Source organism: Salmo salar, chromosome ssa17 (genome assembly GCF_905237065.1).
Source record: "Salmo salar chromosome ssa17, Ssal_v3.1, whole genome shotgun sequence".
NCBI classification, from domain to species: Eukaryota; Metazoa; Chordata; class Actinopteri; order Salmoniformes; family Salmonidae; genus Salmo; species Salmo salar.
Window position 1 is genome coordinate 19,338,215 of NC_059458.1, and position 20,699 is coordinate 19,358,913.

General features: G+C 43.7%; 1 protein-coding gene across 2 annotated transcripts in view; it reads right to left on the reverse strand.

Moving 5' to 3' along the window:
* LOC106575390 (guanine nucleotide-binding protein subunit alpha-11) overlaps positions 1-1,858 on the reverse strand; it is a 39,815-nt gene extending 37,957 nt beyond the window's left edge. For both annotated transcript variants that reach the window (XM_014151895.2, XM_014151896.2), the window contains exon 1: positions 743-1,858. In XM_014151895.2, coding sequence (XP_014007370.1) covers positions 743-878 — 136 coding nt within the window. In that variant the 5' untranslated portion in view covers positions 879-1,858. The remainder of the gene's footprint in view (positions 1-742) is intronic.
* Between the last annotated feature and the right edge of the window lie 18,841 nt (positions 1,859-20,699).

Consider the following 20,699-nt stretch of genomic DNA (forward strand, 5'->3'; position numbering starts at 1 on the left):
TCTGTTTTCTGCAATACAGTACCATTAACATGACCATATATGCTTCAATTATTTTCACCATCAGATTCCTTCTGAAATGGACCTCTCCAGTGCTTGTAGTAATAGTATTAGTGGTAGTAAAACTTGGATTCAGAACTAGTCAGCAGATATAACAACATGGTGACACTAACGTTACTCATCTAATAATAAATACATAGTTAGCATAACCACTTGATTTGATTATGAACCATTCCCCCGTTCTAGGAATGAAATTGAAGCCTAACACTCAGCTAGCTAACTAAACGTATATAGGCTAATTGACTAGTTAAACCAGGGGTGAGTTGATGGTAAGCAAGATACACAGTTAGCTAGCAAGCATGCAATGACAGCAAATAACCAGATGCCAACGTTAGGTAGCTAGTTGGTTAGCAAGCACTAGTAGCACCAACAGCTAAAGTGACAAGATGTTGGCCAAGTGGCTTGGTGCTTTAGCTAGCAACAGAAGGTAGTTAGCTACCTACCCATCTGACTAGCTAACAAACTCGTTTGCTAACCAAACACAAATCTAGCTAGCTAACGTGAACTAACTAATACATATTGACTGGTTAGCTAACATTAGATACCTAGCTAGCTCACTTGGGGGAAAAATGGAGGCCTGAAACTAGCTAACCTATCTAGTTAGCTAAATTGATATTTCACAAAACGGCAACTAGCTACCTATGGTTCAAAGAAACCCCAAAATATGGATGACAGTTTGCGTTACCGAGAAGGAGCAATTTCAGTTCTCTCCTCGAGTCCCGCTTGTCTCGCCGGAGTTGTTTGTCTATCTCCGCATTGATTCGTTTCGATTCCTTCGCCTCTTCGCTCAGGCAGCAAGCCATCATCGACTCCAAAGTCATCCCTCCTGGTTTTGGCAGCCCGCTGGTTAGAATGGACTAGCTGGTTGGGTTAACTTTAGCTAGGTATCTAATATCACGATCCTCGCTTCTAATGTCTGGCGAGGAGGTGGACTGGGGGGTCTTGGATGGGAATGGGGGAGGGGAGCTAGGGGCCTCGCTGTCAAGTTGTCCCCAACCGAGAACTGCCCGACTTCACCCGTGTACAGATCTCAGCAAATCACGGGAGGATCGGCGAAGAGGGGGCAGTGTCGGTGCGAGGGGGTGTGTTGAGGGCCTCTCTCCGTTGATGCGCGCCTCAAGCCTTGTTTAAATTTCTCACGTTAGCTAGCTAGTTGGACAACTAGCTAGCTACCTGGCTAGCTAACTATCCCTATTACCTGCCTCGATTGCGATACCCTGTGTTCACTGACTTGGGTTCGTGCGTCCCCTGGTCCTCGGCCTGACACAACGAGCGGGGCTAACTGCACTGTCGCGACATCCAACAAGCTAGTTAGCTAACGTAGCCAACTGTCCGCCTTCTCAGCGCCCCCCGCCCCCTAGCTAGAGCCAAGCCACAATTGTCAGTAAAATGCACACAAAGGCAACGCATCCATATGGCCAGTCTTGAAATGGCACAGTCACCACTTCCCAGCAAATGCTCGTCCTCTTTTTCTATCCAACTAAACGCTAGCTAGGTTCCAGCGTTATGTCTCGCTAGCTGAACGGCTTCGTGATGTGTCAGAGCTGTGATGCTGGCAAACTGAGAAATGACCATTCCCCAGTCAGATTTGGCTGACTAGCTAGCAGTGCAGCATTCGATTGAATCTCGCATCATTTTTGGCGCAGTTATCGCATGAAAACACAGCCGCTAGTTAAATAAACAGAAAACAAAATGCGTATTGATGGCCTCGCTAGCAACTAGCAGTTCCATTTATTAGCAGATCGTTGCGTTTCTGTTGAAAACCGTGGGCATGGCACACTCTAGTATGATGCCAGGAGGGTACTAGGCAACCAAAGTGAGTGACAGTGGGTTTGCACGTTACATGAGCAGGAAAGGGGGCGGGACGTCTTTTAATTCTGGAGGTGGTTTCTGAGAACCACTCATTTTAGGTCGATGCATACAACAAACGGCATACATAAAATGCAGCTAGAAGGCAACGACAAATAATTCAGATTTTTGCCATATTGCTTTATGAGTTCATAATGGATCTATTTAGGGAGATTACCGGTATTGGTTTTTCAATGGCACAGGGATCAGCGGATTAATATCGCAGCTCCCACCCACTCATGATCTGCGGGTTTGCACTGCAAATGCACGCTATTAGATGATGGAGTTTATGGACGTTAGGGTACTAGGGGGTAACTAGCCCCCCCCCAGAACAATGTCTAATTGCTGATTCAAAAAAGCAACATTCACACGACATTGCATGTCACCATTAATATCCGCACTATGAGGAGATTTGATGTAAAGTTCCACTTTTTAATTCACCTGCATGTTAATTTTCTCTGTTGTTCCTTTTCCATACAATCCATTATGTACAATTACTCTACATATTCATTGAATAATACAAGATTTTAAATCACAACCGTTTTTAAAATGACATTCAGGAGCAAAAGGTTTTCAATAGTTGTTTTTAATTCACAAATAATAAATAATTTGAATATAATATTGGAATGGAATATGAGTAATAACATTGGAATATAACATTTAATAACAATAACTATAACTTAACTAATTCATTCAGTGAAACACTGATGTGGCAACTCTCTTATGCTCTGCTATTGCACAATTCTAATTTGTACATAGGTCACAAATAAAGCTATCCCCAGTAAAAGTGGAACACAACTCATAAGCCCACCTGTGACTAAACAGGGGAGAGAGATGCCAATTGAAATGCTCTCTCTTAAAAACATAGCTAGCTATCTGGCTATATCAAATCAAATCATATTTCTCACATGCCCCGAATACAACAGGTGTAGACCTTACCGTCCAATGCTTACTTACAAGCCTTTAATCTTCTTAGGGCTAGGCCCCTTTTTCTAAATTTCCGCCTGACGTGTGACGTGCCCAAAGTAAACTGCCTATTCCTCAGGCCCCGAAAACAGGATATGCATATAATTGGTACCATTGGAAAGAAAATACCTTGAAGTTTGTAGAAATGTTAAAATAATGTAAGATAATATAATACAATAGATATGGTAGGAGAAAATCCAAAGAAAAACCAACCAGATTTTTTTTTTTTTGAGAGCCCATGCTCTCACAATGGAAAGTATAGGGGCATACTGCATTCTAGCTCCCATGATGCAATTCCTATGGCTTCCACAGGGTGTCAGCAGTCTATGTTCAAGGTTTCAGGCTTGTAACTTCAAAAACAAATAAGAAAGATCAGTTTTAGTACAGGGACACAGTCTTGGAAATTCGTGTATTGAACATACTTCTTTCCGTAAGAAATATTATAGTTTGATGACATTTTAGGGTAACTGAGGAGTAAATAGAAACATATTATGACTTCAGATTCCTTTCTCTGAATGTTGAACGAGTGGATTACTCAAATCGATGGCGCCAACTCAACTGACTTTTTGGGATATAAAGAAGGATTTTATCTAACAAAACGACACTACATGTATAGCTGGGACCCTTTGGATGACAAATCAGAGGAAGATTTTCAAAAAGTAAGTGAATATTTAATCGCTATTTGTGAATTTATGAAACCTGTGCCGGTGGAAAATTATTTTGATGTGGGGCATCATCCTCAGACAATCGCATGGCATGCTTTTGCTGTAATGGCTACTGTAAATCGGACAGCGCAGTTAGATGAACAATAATTTAAGCTTTCAACTGATAAAAGACACTTGTATGTACCTAAATGTTTAATATCCATAATTTTTATGATTATTTATTTGAATTGTGCGTCCTCCAGTTTCACTGGAAGATGTCCCACTAGCAGGATGCCGAGCCCTAACTAACAATGCAGTTCAAGAAATAGAGTTAAGAAAATATTTACTAAATAAACTACAGTAAACAAATGTAAAAAAAAAAAGTAACACAATAAAATAACAATAATGAGGCTAAATACAGGGGGGTACCAGTACCGAGTCAATGTACGGGGTACAGGTTATTCGAGATAATTTGTACATGTAGGCCCCAGTGATGTACTGGGCTTTATGCACTACCCTCTGTAGCGCCTTACAGTCAGATGTCGAGCAGTTGCTATACCAGGCAATGATGCAACCGGTCAGGATTCTCTTGATGGTGCAGCTGTAGAACCTTTTGAGGATCTAGGGACACATGCCAAATCCATTCAGTTTTCTGACGGGGAAAAGGCCTTCTTCATGACATTCTTGGTGTGTTTGAACCCTGATTAGTTTGTTGGTGATGTTGACACCAAGAAACTTGAAACTCTCGACCTGCTACACTACCCGTCGATGTGAATGGGGGCGTTTGGCCCTCCTTTTCCCATAGTCCACGATAATCTCAACTCTCTTGCTCACATTGAGGGAGAGGTTGTTGTCTTGGCACCACACTGCCAGGTCCCTGACCTCCTCCCTATAGGCTGTCTCATCGTTGTCGGTGATCAGGCCTACCACCGTTGTGTTGTCAGCAAACTTAATGATGGTGTTGGAGTCGTGCTTGGCCAGTCGTGGGTGAATGGGGAGTACAGGAGGGGACTAAGCACACACCCCTGAGGGGCCCCCGTGTTGAGGATCAGAGTGGCAGATGTGTTGTTGACTACCCTTACCCCCATCAGGAAGTCCATGATCCAATTGCAGAGGTAGGTGTTTAGTCCCAGGGTCCTTAGCTTAGTGATGAGCTTTGAGGGCACTATGGTGTTGAACGCTGAGCTGTAGTCAATGAACATCATTCTTACATAGGTGTTCCTTCTGTCCAGGTGGGAAAGGGCAGTGTAGAGTGCGATTGAGATTGCGTCATCTGTGGATCTATTAGGGCGGTGTGTGAATTGGAATGGGTCTAGGGTTTACGGGATGATGGTGTTGATGTGAGCCATGACCAGCCTTTCAAAGCACTTCATGGCTACCGACGTGAGTGCTACGGGCAGTAGTCATTTAGGCAGGTTACCTTTGTTTTCAAGGGCACAGGGACTATGGTGGTCTGCTTGAAACATGTAGGTATTAAAGACTTGGTCAGGGAGAGGTTGAAAATATCAGTGAAGACACTTGCCAGTTGGTCCGTGCATGCTCTGAGTACACATCCTGGTAATCTGTCTGTCCCCGCTGCCTTGTGAATGTTGACCTGTTTAAAGGTCTTGCTCACATCATCTACGGAGAGCGTGATCAGACAGTCGTCCGGAACAGCTGGTTCCCTCATGCATGTTTCAGTGTTGCTTTCCTCAAACAAGCATAAAAGGCATTTAGCCCGTATGGTAGGCTCGTGTCACTGGGCAGCTCACGGCTGGGTTTCCTTTTTTAGTTCATAATAGTTTGCAAGCCCTGCCACGTCCGACGAGCATCATAGCTGGTGTAGTAGGATTCAGTTATAGTCCTGTATTGACACTTTGCCTGTTGGATGGTTCGTCTGAGGGCATAGCGGAATTTCTTATAAGCGTCCGGATTAGTGTCCCGCTCCTTGAAAGCGGCAGCTCTAGCCTCTCTGTGCGGCTGTTGCCTGTAATCCATGGCTTCTGGTTGGGATATGTATGTACAGTCACTGTAGGGACGACGTCATCGATGCACTTATTGAAGAGCCCGGTGACTGAGGTGGTATACTCCTAATTTCCATTGGGTGAATCCCGGAAACATATTCCAGTCTGTGCTATCAAAACAGTCCTGTAGCGTAGCATCCGCGTCATCTGACCACTTCTGTATTGAGCGAGTCACTGGTACATCCTTCTTTAGTTTTTGCTTGTAAGCAGGAATCAGGAGGATATAATTATGGTCAGATTTGCCAAATGGAGGGCAAGGGAAAACGTTGTATGGGTCTCTGTGGGTGGAGTAAAGGTGGTCTAGAGATTTTTCCTCTAGTTGCACATGACATGCTGGTAGAAATTAGTTAAAACAGATTTAAGTTTTCCTGCATTAAAAATGTGTCCCCGGCCACCGCTTCTGGATGAGCATTTTCTTGTTTATTTATGGTCTTATACAGCTCATTGAATGCAGTCTTAGTGCCAGCATCGGTTTGTGGTAGTAAATAGACGGCTATGAAAAAATATTTTATGAAAACTCTATCTTGGTAGACAGTGTGGTCTACAGCTTATCATGAGGTACTCTACCTCAGACGAGCAATACCCCGAGACTTCCTTAATATTAGACATCATGCACCAGATGTTATTGCCAAATAGACACACACCACCACCCCTCGTCTTACCAGACGTAGCAGTTCTGTCCTGCCGATGCACAGAAAACCCAGCCAACTGTATATTATCTGCGTCGTCGTTCAAACACGACTTTCATTTTTAATATCCAGTTGGTAGGATGGTTTTGAATGGAGCTCATCCAGTTTATTCTCCAGTGATTGCATTGCTGATTGGATTTCTGACCCCTCCCTCTCGCCAGGGGAAACAGCTGGCTCTTCATTACCAACTCCTTCTCCAGCTTAATAAACTCCAGTGTTCCTTCGTCAGGGAGGAGAGCTTCTTTTTATGTCCTGTGTTGGTTGTTGGTCAGTGAAAGTTTTTGATATTATTTTGTAGCCTCTCCTTCAGAGTTATGTGTATGCCAGTAGGACTTAGTGTCTTTTTGGTTAGTGAAATTGTTCACTTAAATTATTGGTAAATTATTCTGTTTCATATGTTCCCAGGGGGGGAAGGGGAATGCACCTGTTTAGGCAAGAGGCCTGCGGGCATGCCTAACCCGTAGTATTAATCTGTCTATGCACACTAGGTAAGACCTAGGCGGACCACCCCCTGTATTTTGGTTAGTGCGCCAGGTGGTGCTAAAGGTTAGGTAAGAAGTGGGAAGGCAGGTAAGGTAGAAGAGGGGACTCTTTAATTTTTACTTTCTTTGCTTTAGTTCCGTCCAATCACTTTTCCCCACATTACCGTGTTAAGGAACAATAAATTCCCTGTAAATGGTATTTTTCTCTGCCTCATTTGTCCTTCCCCGCACCTATGATCACATACTTTTTCACTCCACGGGGAGTTGAGATGTAGCAGGGTGTTGCGTTCCCCCCTCCAAGAGGAGTACGTAACGTAATGGGGGCTCATCCGGAATTATTAAATCCACAGGACCCCGTTGTTCTGAGCTCTCTGATTGGTGATTGAGACGTGGTGGTAAGGTTGTGAGTTTGGATGACTGTTTAGTTTACGTGTGTTCAGTAGGCTGCTGTGTACGAGATGGCTGCCTCAGCCATCTCCAATTTTATTGAAGCGCCCTCTGTTGATCGGTTGTTGGGGTTGCGTAAAGTAGACCTTTGTGCCATAGCTGACCATTATGGACTCTTCATCCCTGAAAAAGCCCTAAAGGCTGAGCTTTTGGCGCTAGTCAGGGAGGGTTTAGTGGAAAAACAAATTTTCTCGTTGGAAGATGAGCAGAGGGAGGCTTCAGGAGAGGAGACGGGTAGACCTTCCGATTACAAGTCGGAGGAAGGGGGTTGCTCGTACCCCCTTTACATTGCCCCAATTTTACCCTTTCTTCTGCTTCGGGTCGTTCAGACGGGACCACTAGGCTAAAGGTGAGGCTGGCCCGTTTGGAAATGGAGCTAAAAGATAAAGAGCACGTTAGACAGCTCGAGTTTGATTTAGAAATTAGGAAAATGGAAATAGAAGCCGACAAGGAGGTGAGGATCCGACAACTGGAGCTAGATGCTGGCTCCAGTGCGACTCCACAACCTGCCAGTCATCAAGCCCACTTCGAAGTCGGGAGTCGGAAGTTGATTCCTATCTCTCTGCTTTTGAACGTGTGGCCGCTGCACTGCATTGGCTACTCGAGGTTTGGCCGCTCCTGTTGCAATGTAAATTGTCTGGGAAAGCCCAGAAAGTAGCAGCCGCTCTCTCCCTGGAAGACAGTTTACAGTACGATATAGGTAAGACAACCATGTTGTGGTGCCTGAAGTTTATAGGCAGCACTTCAGGAATCACAGAAAACCCTCTCACTGTACTTTTGCATTTGCTAGGGACAAAGAGTCTCTATTTAATCGCTGGTGTTCAGCCAGCAAAGCTAACACCTTTGTTGATATTCTGGAGTTGATGCTGTTGGAGGATTTTAAAAGCAACCTGCCTGATAGAATTGTAGTTCATTTAACCCTTTCATGCGTGAGTTCCAAATATCTAACGGTCGCCCCAGCGTGTTTTATTTTCTTCTTCTTTTATGCATGTGATGGTAGAATGTTCACTCCATTCCATAATGTTATTGTTACGCAACAGTACATTTAATCTGTGCTGCCCTCAAATCAAGGCACGCAGCCTGTTTTTATTTAGAAGTTTATTTTCTAAGGTTGAGAGCTTCAAGTTACTTGGCGTCCACATCACCAACAAACTAACATGGTCCTAGCACACCAAGACAGTCGTGAAGAGGGCACGACAAAACCTATTCCCCCTCAGGAGACTGAAAAGATTTGTCATGGGTCCTCAGATCCTCAAAAGGTTTTACAGCTGCACCATCGAGAGCATCCTGACGGGTTGCGTCACTGCCTGGTATGGAAACTGCTCGGCCTCCGACCGCAAGGCACAGTACATCACCAGGGACAAGCTTCCTGCCATCCAGGGCGGTGTTAGAGGAAGGCCCTAAAAATTGCCGAAGACTCCAGCCATCCTAGTCATAGACTGTTCTCTCTGCTACTGCACGGCAAGCGGTACCGGAGCGCCAAGTCTAGGTCCAAGAGGCTTCTAAACAGCTTCTACCCTGAAACCGTAAGACTCCTGAACAGCTAATCAAATGGCTACCCAGACTATTTGCATCCCCCCCCCCTTCTACACTGCTGCTACTTTCTGTTATTATCTATGCATAGTCACTTTAACTTCTCTGGCCTAGGTGGGACGTGACCGTCCCACACTATTCAACAGCCAGTGAAATAGCATGGCGTGAAATACAAAACAGCAAAAATATAATAATTTCAATTTCTCAAACATACGACTATTTTACACCATTTTAAAGATACACTTCTCCTTAATGTAACCACATTGTCCGATTTCAAAAAGGCTTTACAGCGAAAGCAAAACATTAGATTATGTTAGGAGAGTACATAGACAAAAATAACCACACAGCCATTTTCCAAGCAAGAATATATGTCACAAAAACCCAAAACACAGCTAAATGAAGCACTAACCTTTGATGATCTTCATCAGATGACACTCCTAGGACATCATGTTACACAATACATGTATGTTTTGTTCGATAAAGTTCATATTTATATCCAAAAACAGCATTTTACATTGGCGCGTGATGTTCAGAAAATGTATTCCCACCAAAACTACTGGTGAATGTGCACATCAATTTACATAAATACTCATCATAAACGTTGACAAAATATATAACAATTCTTTAAAGAATTAGATAGACTACCCCTGGATGCAATCGCTGTGTCAGATTTTAAAATAGCTTTACGGGAGAAAGCACATTTTTCAATATTCAGAGTACATAGCTCGCCATCACAGCAAGCTATACAGACACCCGGCAAGTTCGGGGTCACCTAAACTCAGAATTAGTATTATAAATATTCTCTTACCTTTGCTGATCTTCGTCAGAATGCACTCCCAGGACTGCTACTTCCACAAGAAATGTTGTTTTTGTTTGAAATAATTCATATTTATGTCCAAATACCTCCGTTTTGTTCATGCGTTCAGAGCACTATCCAAAGGCATAACGTGCGAGCGCGGTACCAGAGACGAAAAGTCAAAATGTTCCATTACCGTTCTTAGAAGCATGTGAAACGTTGTTTAAAATCAATCTTTATGGTATTTTTAACGTAAAAATGCGATAATATTCCAACCGGACAATAGCATATTCATTCAAGAAGAAAAAGCAGGAACGGCGCACCCGCGGGATTGCGCATATCCAATCCCTTTGTCCCCAGGCAGTCCACTGATTGACTGAGCTACTATTCTCTGCCCAGTGACAGGAGAATGCTGAAAGAACTTTCTGAAGGCTGTTGACAGCCAATGGAAGCCTTAGGAAGTGCACCGTGACCCCACAGACACTGTAGTGTCGATAGAGATTCAAAAGAAGAACTACAATTCTCAGACTTTCCACTTCCTGGTTGGATTTTTCTCAGGTCTTTGCCTGCCATATGAGTTATGTTATACTCACAGACATCATTCAAACAGTTTTAGAAACTTCAGAGTGTTTTCTATCAAAATCTACTAATAATATGGATATTCTAGTTTCTGGGCCAGAGTAGTAACCAGTTTAATTTGGGTATGTTTTTCATCCGGCCGTGAAAATACTGCCCCCTATACTTTAAGAATGAATAACTCTACCTACATGTACATATTACCTCAACAATGGTGCCCCCGCACATTGACTCATTACCCCTGTACATAGCCCCGCTATTGTTATTTACTACTGCTCTTTATTTATTTGTTACTTTATTTCTTATTTTTTTAGGTATTTTTCTTAACCTCATTGTTGGTTAAGGGCTTGTAGGTAAGCATTTCACTGTAAGGTCTACACCTGTTGTATTCGGCGCATGTGACAATAAAAAAAAAAAAAAAGAGACGGGTTACCCAATTGCCGACGAATTCTCACAAGGCACCCCGATCGCCGTTCCCTGTACCTCTCTTTTCCTCACGCAAATGATTTGGGCCTGGTCTCGGAGAAACAGCATATCCTTTGCGTCAGACTCATGAAAGAAAAAAATCTTTGTCTAGTTCGAGGTGAGTAATCGCTGTTCTGATATCCAGAAGCTCTTTTCGGTCATAAGAGACAGTAGCAGCAACATGTACAAAATAAGTGACAAACAATGCGAAATTGGTAGTGAGGTTGCTCGCTAGCACTCCTAGCAGCTAATGCTAACTAACTAGCTGGCTAGCATTTACTGATAGCGCTAGTTTATGCTAACTAGCAACTTCACTAACTAGGCTAGTCATTGTCTAAATGAAAGTTAGAAACCCATTCATAACCATAAAGGGGTAACTCGCCCCCAAGGTGTCAGTTACCCACACTCATCCAACATATTACTACTTTACAAAAAATTATCTACATTTTTCTCTCTAAACAAGTGGATTATTTATCTTAAGCCGTTCCTACTTTTATATTTAAAAAAGTATAGTTCTAACTTCATTAGAATATATCTACAACTTTTTCAAAATAAAAAAATTATAGATAAACTTACCACAAGCATTTTGTTGAAATATCTCCCAAAGTTTTGATGACACAGAGGGAATCACAGAGGGACTTGCCAAGTTAAATAAAATAAATAAAAACAATGTGTTGAGCAAGAGCAGTGGCAGCCAGGAATATGTTGGGAAAATAATTTGGTGAAATCTTGTGGTCTTAATGTGAATTACAGGGGGTGGGGGCAGTTAGCTCCAGGGGGCAAGATACCCCCTAGTACCCAATTTTTAATAAAGGTTTGAACACTGATAACAATTTCTTTGGAGACCATTACAGCATATAAAAAACAACAGAATAAATAAATAGAATCACAATGAAGATAAAGCAAATGTAGTGGGCAAAACCTTTGAAGAAGTGTAATGACATCATGTGGCCATTTACATAATTACAGTCTCAAATGGGGCAGGCCCTCGAGAGATTTCGGGGTCCCTGAAAAAGCTGAGATAAATACAAATTGAAAATAACAGCAGGAGCCTTAAAATATGAACCACACATTTGAATCAAGGTCAAGGGAAAGACACAGTGTTTATAAATCTATCAATGATGGGTATGGGACCTGGGTATGATGGGATACACATCACTGGAAAGAAGCGGGAGTTTGAGGTTCCCTTTCCAAGCGTAGATCACATTCCCTTTCCATTCTGAGGCGACTGTTGAGGGGTTTCCACTAGATAGCACAGCCACAAAGTATATATCTGGCTATAAGTCTGTAGTTTGGTTATACCGTAAAAATTCCTGAAAACTAAAATAAGCTTTTTGTTCTTAATTTAAGTTTAGGCATATGTTTAGCAGTGGGGTTAAAGTTAGGTTTAAAATCCCATTTTATTCAGAAGAGACATTTTTGAAATAGGCGGGGGGGTGGTAACTAGTGATGACCCTGTTGAGAGGGAGGCTACAGCTAAAGAGAAGACAAAGTCAAACAACACAGAGTCAATAGCCTCAGTCAGTAGTCTGCTCACTTCACTACAAGCCTGCTGCAGACATAGACAAGGTAAGACATTCAGGGTACTGGTATTATATTTTCGAAATAGTTTATACGTCTTTATATATTTGTTTATATTGTAGCGACCCTCTAGGTCTAGGACTGTCACGCAGGGCCTCATGGGCAAAGGAGTTGCACCTAGTTCAGCTTTGATAGGCCACTAGGTTTGGGGGTTGAGGGGGTTAGAGCAATGGGAGATAAGAGGACTTAACTCAACTCAACCCAATACCAATAGTGCCCAATCACAGAAATCTCTCATCGAGTTGATTTCTTTCCACCATTGGTGGCCAAACCTAAAGGTTCTGAAGAGCAGCTGACTATTAGAGAAGGTTTGGAGCAAAAGCCTGCACACCCAGTAACTCTAAAGAAGGAGTGTTTGCCAAAGTTATGACTTAGACATAAATATGCCTGGTTAGTTCAACCGTTTCAGCTTACACTTCACTTTTGACCCTGGAAAGAGGAATCCTTATCTGCTCAATCTAATCAGAGACCTGATGAACGTAGCCTTTGGTTGGCCTTTCCCTCACTACGGCCTCACGCTGCTGCACTTGTTCGCTCACAATATCGCCTTCGACGACGATGGCAACATCAGTAGTCCCCCCCTTTGAACCAAACAGGGGAGACTACAGCTTTCATCACTATTACAACTATGAACGTATGTTACCTTATCCAGGCGGGGATGAATACGACACACTGGGAAATCTCAACCACAGGGGCAACCACAACAACGCACTTCCTGCTTACGTCACTAAAAGCGTCCACAACTCCCTGGATTCTAGGGACAACAACACCTAAGAGGTCACGCACAACCTCCTCAGAGAGATCCAAAGATTCCGGGAGCTCCCTGGAATGACGCCAGGTGAAATCTGAAGTAGCTATAAAAGAGATGCGAGTCAGCTGGGGTGCCTCGGCAGGGATAACACTGCTGCTGATTTTTGTATTCAGTGGAGAGGATTTCATTCGTCCGTACGGTGGACTGCAGGGTGCTGGGGTAATGAGCAACAACATTGTCAGGATGAATCTGGAAATAAAGAGCACATAGAGAGGGAGAGCCCAGATCAGATGGACGGACATCCCCAGAAGGCTCCTGGACTAGGGGTGCTTCATAAGAACAAGAGAGGCTGGACTACACCGTGGTCAGGGTCGGGGACCCTGGGAGCTACGACACCTCAGTGCTCCTGAATCCCAGCCTGCAGGCCGGGCTGCACCAGGAGAACTCTCATTGGTTTTGGTGGTCCTGATATGGAGGGGTCCTGAGTTTCACAACGCCAGTGGGGAGGATCCCCTTTATTTATTGCTCTGTGAAGCCAGTCTGCAGCTGGGTTAAAGATGGAAAGGCCTGTGCTCGACTTTACGTCAGGAAGTACATTGATCAACGGAAGGACGCTTTCTACTATTCCTGGATTGGCTTCTACTCCAAAGGCAAACTTGTCTTTATGGAGTATGAGACCTACCAATAGGCAGTGAAATTCTCCAAGGAGGATTGGGGGGACATACCAAACTATGATGTCTATGTGCATCAGTCTAGTATAACCATGTCTCCTTGGGTCGAGGCCAGATTCATGCTGGAGAAATATAATAGACAAATATGCTGTACTCAACCCTGGGAGAGAGATATATTACAGACTATAGACCCTATTTAAAGCTTTGTGGTGGCAGGAAGCCTAGCAGTTAAGAGTTGGACCAGTAACCGAAAGGTTTCTGGTTCGAATCCCTGAGCCGACTAGGTGAAAAATATATCGATCTGCCCTTGAGCAAGGCACTTAACCCTAATTGCTACTGTATGTTGCTCTGGATAAGAGTGTCTGCTAAATTACTAAAATGTAAAATGTTGTAAAAAGATCTAGTCTAGGGGTATAACGGGTGTTCGGCACAGAAGGGAAATCATGTTCATTACAACATACATTTAACTGCAGTAGACCACAATCAATTAAAATCACCAGCACATATGGAAAGTATTCAGACCCCTTGACTTTTTCCACATTTTGTTACGTTACAGCATTATGAAGGAATTTTTTTCTTCTCATCAATCTACACACAATACGGGTTGAAATCCGGGCTCTGGCTGTGCCACTCAAGGACATTCAGAGGCTGTGTTCCTAGGGTTGCTGTTCTGTTGGAAGGTGAACCTTCACCCCAGTCTGAGGTCCTGAGCGCTCTGGAGCAGGTTTTCATCAAGGATCTCTCTGTACTTTGCGCCGTTCATCTTTCCCTCAATCCTGACTAGTCTCCCAGTCCCTGCCACTGAAAAACATCCCCACAGCATGATGCTGCCACCACCATGCTTCACCGTAGGGATGGTGCGAGGTTTCCTCCAGATGTGATGCTTGGCATTCAAGCCAAAGAGTTGCATCTTGGTTTCAGCAGATCAGAGAATCTTGTTTCTCATGGTCTGAGTCCAGTAGGTGCTTTTTGGCAAATCTCCAAGCGGGCTGTTATGTGCCTTTCACGGAAGTGTTGCTTCCGTCTGGCCACTCTACCATAAAGGCCTGATTTGTGGAATGCTGCAGAGATGGTTGTCCTTCTGGAAGGTTCTCCCATTTCCACAGAAGAACTCTGGAGCTTTGTCAGAGTGACCATCGGGTTCTTGGTCACCTCCCTGACCAAGGCCCTTCTCCCCCGATTGCTCAGTTTGGCCGGGCAGCCAGCTCTAGGAAGAGTCTTGGTGGTTCCAAACTTCTTCAATTTAAGAATGATGGAGGCCACTGTTCTAGGGGACTTTCAATTCTGCAGACAATTTTTGGTACCCTTCCATAGATCTGTGCCGCGACACAACAATTCCTTCGACCTCATGGCTTGGTTTTTGTTCTGACATGCACTGTCAACTGTGTGCCTTTCCAAATCATGTCCAATCAATTGAATTTACCACAGGTGGACTGCAATCAAGTTGTAGAAACATCTCAACGATGGTCAATGGATACAGGATGCACCTGAGCTCAATTTCAAGTCTCATAGCAAAGGGTCTGAATACTTATGTAAAGAAGGTATTTCTGTTTTTTATTTGTAATAAATTTGCAAATATTGATAAAAAACCTGTTTTCACTTTGTCACTATGGGGTATTGTGTGTAGATTGATGAGGGTAAAAAAAATATATATATATTTTTTAAATAAGGCTGCAATGTAACAAAATGTGGCAAAAGTAAAGAGGTCTGAATACTTTCCAAATGCACTGTAGGCCTGCTCACTTTCAGTTTATATTCAGTGACAGTCATTCTATTTGAAAGTAATTTTTCAGAAAGACAAGAATGTCCACATTCTCTGCTAAGAGGGCAGATCCGTTAGCCAGAAGTGTTTCCACTAGGATTTCTTCCAGTAGAGGGAGAGTAAGAGATTGGAGACCATAGATCTTATTTACAGCTAGAAAAAGTGTAGTGTAGGTACTAGGTAGCTAGAAAAAGTTGTTTTTTGGGGGGGGGTTCAAATCAGGGCATAGAACAATGTCAGTGTAACCATAGAAACAAATGTAGTGACAGAACAGAAAATCTAACTTGTATTGTGCATCAATAAAAAGCATGACTATATACACCATATGCGCAAAATGCACATAAACACTGTGCTACACAACTATTTAGACACAAAAACAACCTACGAGAGAACAAAAACAAAGAAACAGGAACAGAGAGGAGTTACACTCAAGAGAGAGAGTGCTGATCTAGGATCAGGTCCCCCCTGTCCATATAATCTTGTTCACTATGATCTAAAAGTCCAAGCTGATCTTAGATCAGCGCTACCTACTATTCTGAGACGCTTTATGAATACAGGCTGATAGAGATTGTAGGAACAGTAACTGGAATGCTGGCCAGGGCTATGTATACTGCCGTGAGAATCTTGTGGGAAAAAAAATGATAAGAAATGTTCCCTCTTTCCCCATCACAACACCGTCCATTCCATTAGTCCTGTTGTTGTAGTTGTGGCTGCTGGAAGTAGTCACAGAACAATTGTCTGACCTCCTCACCCTGGAGGTGGTCTGAAGTTCCAGGGGGAGAGGGGGCATGGGCCGCAGTGTGACCAGGCTGGGGGTTCTCTCCCTTGGTCACCTCGCCATGCCATTCCCCCCGGAACAAATCTTCATGCACCTCACACACGTTGTGCAGGATGCAGCAGGCCATGATCATGGTGGGCACCAGGCTGCAGTCGTTCCTCTTGCTCAGGCATTGCCAGCGCGCCCGCAGGCGAAGAAGCGCCACCGCCACAATGCGCCACGCCCACACAAATCGCTACAGCAGGAGACAAAGTAACCAGGTTAAATGTTGATAAACTTCATTTTTTATTTTTATGGATTTACTGCAGCAAAACTCTGGGTCTACTACAGTCTGTGTACATTTAGCTCACAACTGTGTAAAACGTGTGAAATGTTCATTGAAATTGGGATTATTCTTCTTTTTTTTTTTTTTACACGTTACTACTTTTGATTCTAATCCATGAGTGATTCTGTTTTGCGTTGTTGAAAATAATACCTGCCTGGTTGAAGGCTCTCCGGGACTCCGCGAGCCCTCCTTCCTCCTCCTCTTCCTCCACATCATCCTCCTCCTTCTTGGAATAGGCCTTCATCAGCCAGGGCTGGAGGGGGTACCCTGGCTCCCCCAACAACACATATCTGGACAAGACAATGTGCTCTCAGTCAATTTAACTGGTAGGACACAGGTCACCAGAGGGATAATAATTGTAGCACAGGACTACTACTTTGGTCATACTTATACAAGTAACAATGATAGCACTATCTAAAAGGGTAAATAATAATAATAGCATTAATGATACCTCAGGGGCTTTCCCATGAAGCTCGGGGGTGGATCAGGTGACAGCCCACCCTCAGATGCCGACGCCCAAAGTGCTGAGTTCTGCTAGATGGCCGTCGGCTCAGTGCTGCTGGGGAAACCAGCACAGACGTCCCAGAACTGACCCAGCCCATTCACAGCCACCTAACAGACAGACAGGAGTGTTACTACCTCACAGACAGGCAGATGACTGTTACTAACTCACAGACAGACAGGCAGTCAGACACAACCACATACTGTAAAACTTCAATTAAACGCTGAGTCTCAAATAGCCACCTGTCCCTTTCAATAGGGTTGCCACGGCGCCCACGCAGTGAGGGAAGCCCCAGTGAGACAGGAAGTGACGCGCAGTCTTCCACTTCCTGTACGCTGTGCGAGCATAGGTAGACGGGCCGGAGTAGTGTGACGATGGCATGACACACGTCCCTCACACACTTACACACCGTGGAGCTGGCCACGCCAAACAGCCCACTGATAGTGCGGTACTCAATGTTGGACGCCAGCCGCCACAGGGCAACCGCCACACGCTTCTCCAGCGGAAGCGCCTGGCGGAAGTAGGTGTCCTGGCGAGCCAGGCGGGGTTTCAGCTTGCCACACAGGAAGAAGGTCTCCTGGCTCATGCGGAACTTCTCCAGCCAATCAGAGGGCTGGAACTCATTCATCACTTCCCGCTCCCACCAATCAGTGTACTCCGTGCTGGTCCAGGGTCGGGTACGGATGTCACAGTTGCAGCGCAAGTCTCGAGCTGTCGGGGGGGTCTTTGTTTTCAACAGTGATACAAATCAGTATTAGAAACTGGGTGGTTTGAGCCCATAGTTTTGATGTCTTCACTATTATTCTACAATGTAGAAAATAGTTAAAAAAGAGAGAAAACCCCTTGAATGTGTAGGTGTGTCCAAACTTTTGACTGGTACTGCATATGTATAGTTTATTTTATTGTTGCCTGTTTTGAATGTTATTTTGGCATTAATCCGTTTGCAAACAATGTAAAAAATTATAATAATTGTGTTAATAAAGCCACATACAAACATGGTCTCTTTTTTTGCTGTCTTGAGTAAGGCAGCAACAAAATGCAAGTGTTTCAGCCTAGCTCAGTGCTTTCTGTGGTGGTGGGACAGCCAGTGGAAAATACGGAGCGTAGGGGTTGGTAATGTTCCCTAGTTGCACTGTGATTGGCTCAGTGTTCTGTCACTCATGGGGGCACTATGTTACCGCAAAATCTACGGGGAGAGCTTGAAAATTCAAGCCCGTTGGGTGCTGCCATAGATTTACATTACAAGTTCCCATCCAAGCAGGATCAAGGTCATTGGCCACAGATAAAATTACGACAAATCATGTTATATCTACCGTAGCTTTGATTGGACTGATCATGTCTATATCATACTTTCAAAATCTTAGCTAGCAGTCATCATCAGTTGTCATCAAGTCGACAATCTACTGGCAAATCCTTTTCAAACCTTGTCATATGAAGAGAAATTAAAGACAAAACGTATCAGTGCTCATCAGCCATTGGACATAAATATTACACAACAAGTTGGAAATCACAAATTGAACAATGAGTGGTTTAGAAGGAATCAGTGGCTAATTGCAAGCTTTTCAAACCAATCACTAGCCTGCTATTCAGTGGAGAAGGAGTGTGATCTGGGTTCAAGGGTCTCTTTTCCAAGCTTAAAAGGATAAACATTCACTTGCAACACACCATGGGCCAGAAAAGGTTGAATACATTGGCCATGCTGTCAATCCAGTATGACTTCTGCTGCGTTCAAAACAACTGGAAACTCGGAACTGGGAAATCTCAGACTTCAATGAGATCAAGACAACTGGGAACTCTGAAAAAATACTAGTGTGCATCGCCCCATGTGACTCCCAATCACGGCCGGTTGTGATACAGCCTGGAATCGAACCAGGGTCTGTAGTGACGCCTCTAGCACTGAGATGCAGTGCCTTGGACCGCTGTGCCACTCGGGAGCCCTCTATAGCAAACAGATTAGTGTTTTAACCAACCACACCAAAGAATAAAGATATGATCAAACATGTCCAGTGTTACCCATCATTGTAATCATGTACAATAAAGGAAAATGAGGCATTCAAATTACATCCATTCAAAAAAACAAGAGATGTACTTGTACTTTGCTGAATTGTGTCAAAAACAGATACTGTATTTTAAACAAATAGTAGTTTTGCTGGGCTTTCTGTACATATAGATGACAGTGTTGCAGGGACTGCAGTCTTAAGAAATCAGTAAATATTCTGAGTAAGACACAGTGGTGTGGGCTAACTGAAGCCAGCAGTGTCCTGGCGGGTAGGTCACTACAATTGGAAGGTAGAATGTTCTTAGAAATTTGGTTCTGATGTTTTTTACTCTATCAAGTTGTCACCTTCTTGCTCCATCTACAGTATAGTGTTGTGTTGTCACAAGTAAAAAGAGATTATTTAATTTTCAAATATATACAAACAAGTGGCCCGCTGAGTTCAGACCTTGGCACCTTAACTCATGTATTCATAACGTATTCATGTTGTGATGTGTGAACACATAAAACAAATTATAACACAATGACAGTTTTCTATTGGTTGTGAAAGTATCACGTCTTCTCAAGTTTACTTGAAGCAACGTTTCTCCCCTGTGTGAACAGGCTGGTATTTTAAATGGCTCTGGTAGGCAAAGCATTTATTGCATATTGGACACAATATGATTTCTTCCCCGTGTGTATGGTCCTATTCATTCTAAGGCCCTGTGATCGAGTGAAGCATTTTCCACAGTCTATGCAGCGATAAGGTTTCCCCAATCTGTGAGACATCCTGTGGGTGGTTAAGTTTAGTTTCTGGTTGAAGCATTTGCAACAGTCTTTGCAGCAATATAATTTCTCTTGTATGTATCTCTGTATGTTTCGCCAAGTCTTCCTTTCTTTCTAAACATTTGCCACAGACTTTACAGTAATTTGGTTTCCTTGAGTGCACACTTGAATGTCTGATCAAGCATGCCTTCGTTCTGTAGCATTTGCAACATTCTTTGCAAGGATGCAGTTTCTCACCCATGTGACCGGTTTCATCATATTTGAAAATGCTTACCATGAAATTTCAGAGTTTCCTAATTCCTACCAGCATGTGAATGTGGCATAAGTCGTTCAGTGACAAACACATCAAGAGCTGTAATTTGGTCGTCACTAGAGTCTATGGCCTGGAAGTCATAAACCCTGCCCATTTCTACAATTTATCTTCTTAAAATTTTATTTAAAACCTAACTCTAACCTTTTTTTGTACCTTTATTTTATCAGGGAGTCATACTGAGACTCCTACAGATGAGCCCTGAATTACATAAAATGCAAGCAGAAAGCAAAACACGATCATAACACGTTCATCAGTAATAAGGTGCTCAATCAGATTTCTCAATTGCCCTAGAGCAGGTATTCCCAAACTGGGGTATGTGCAATGCCCTCGGGGGTACGCCAAATAATAATGTGATTCATATTTTCAAAAAACCGAGGTAAAGACCGTTTCAAGTTGGCATACCCCCGACGGCATTGCACATACCCCAGTTTGGGGAAGGTGAACGGAAAGGCACTGGAGCAACAAACCGCCCTTGCTGTCTCTGTCTGGCCGGTTCCCCTCTCTCCACTGGGATTCTCTGCCTCTAACCCTATTACAGGGGCTGAGTCACTGGCTTACTGGTGCTCTTCCATGCCATCCCTAGGAGGGGTGCGTCACTTGAGTGGGTTGAGTCACTGATGTGATCTTCCTGTCCGGGTTGCCCCCCCCCACCTTGTGCCGTGGAGGGGAACTTAGTGGGCTATACTCAGCCTTGTCTCAGGATGGTAGGTTGGTGGTTGGAGATATCCCTCTAGTGGTGTGGGGGCTGT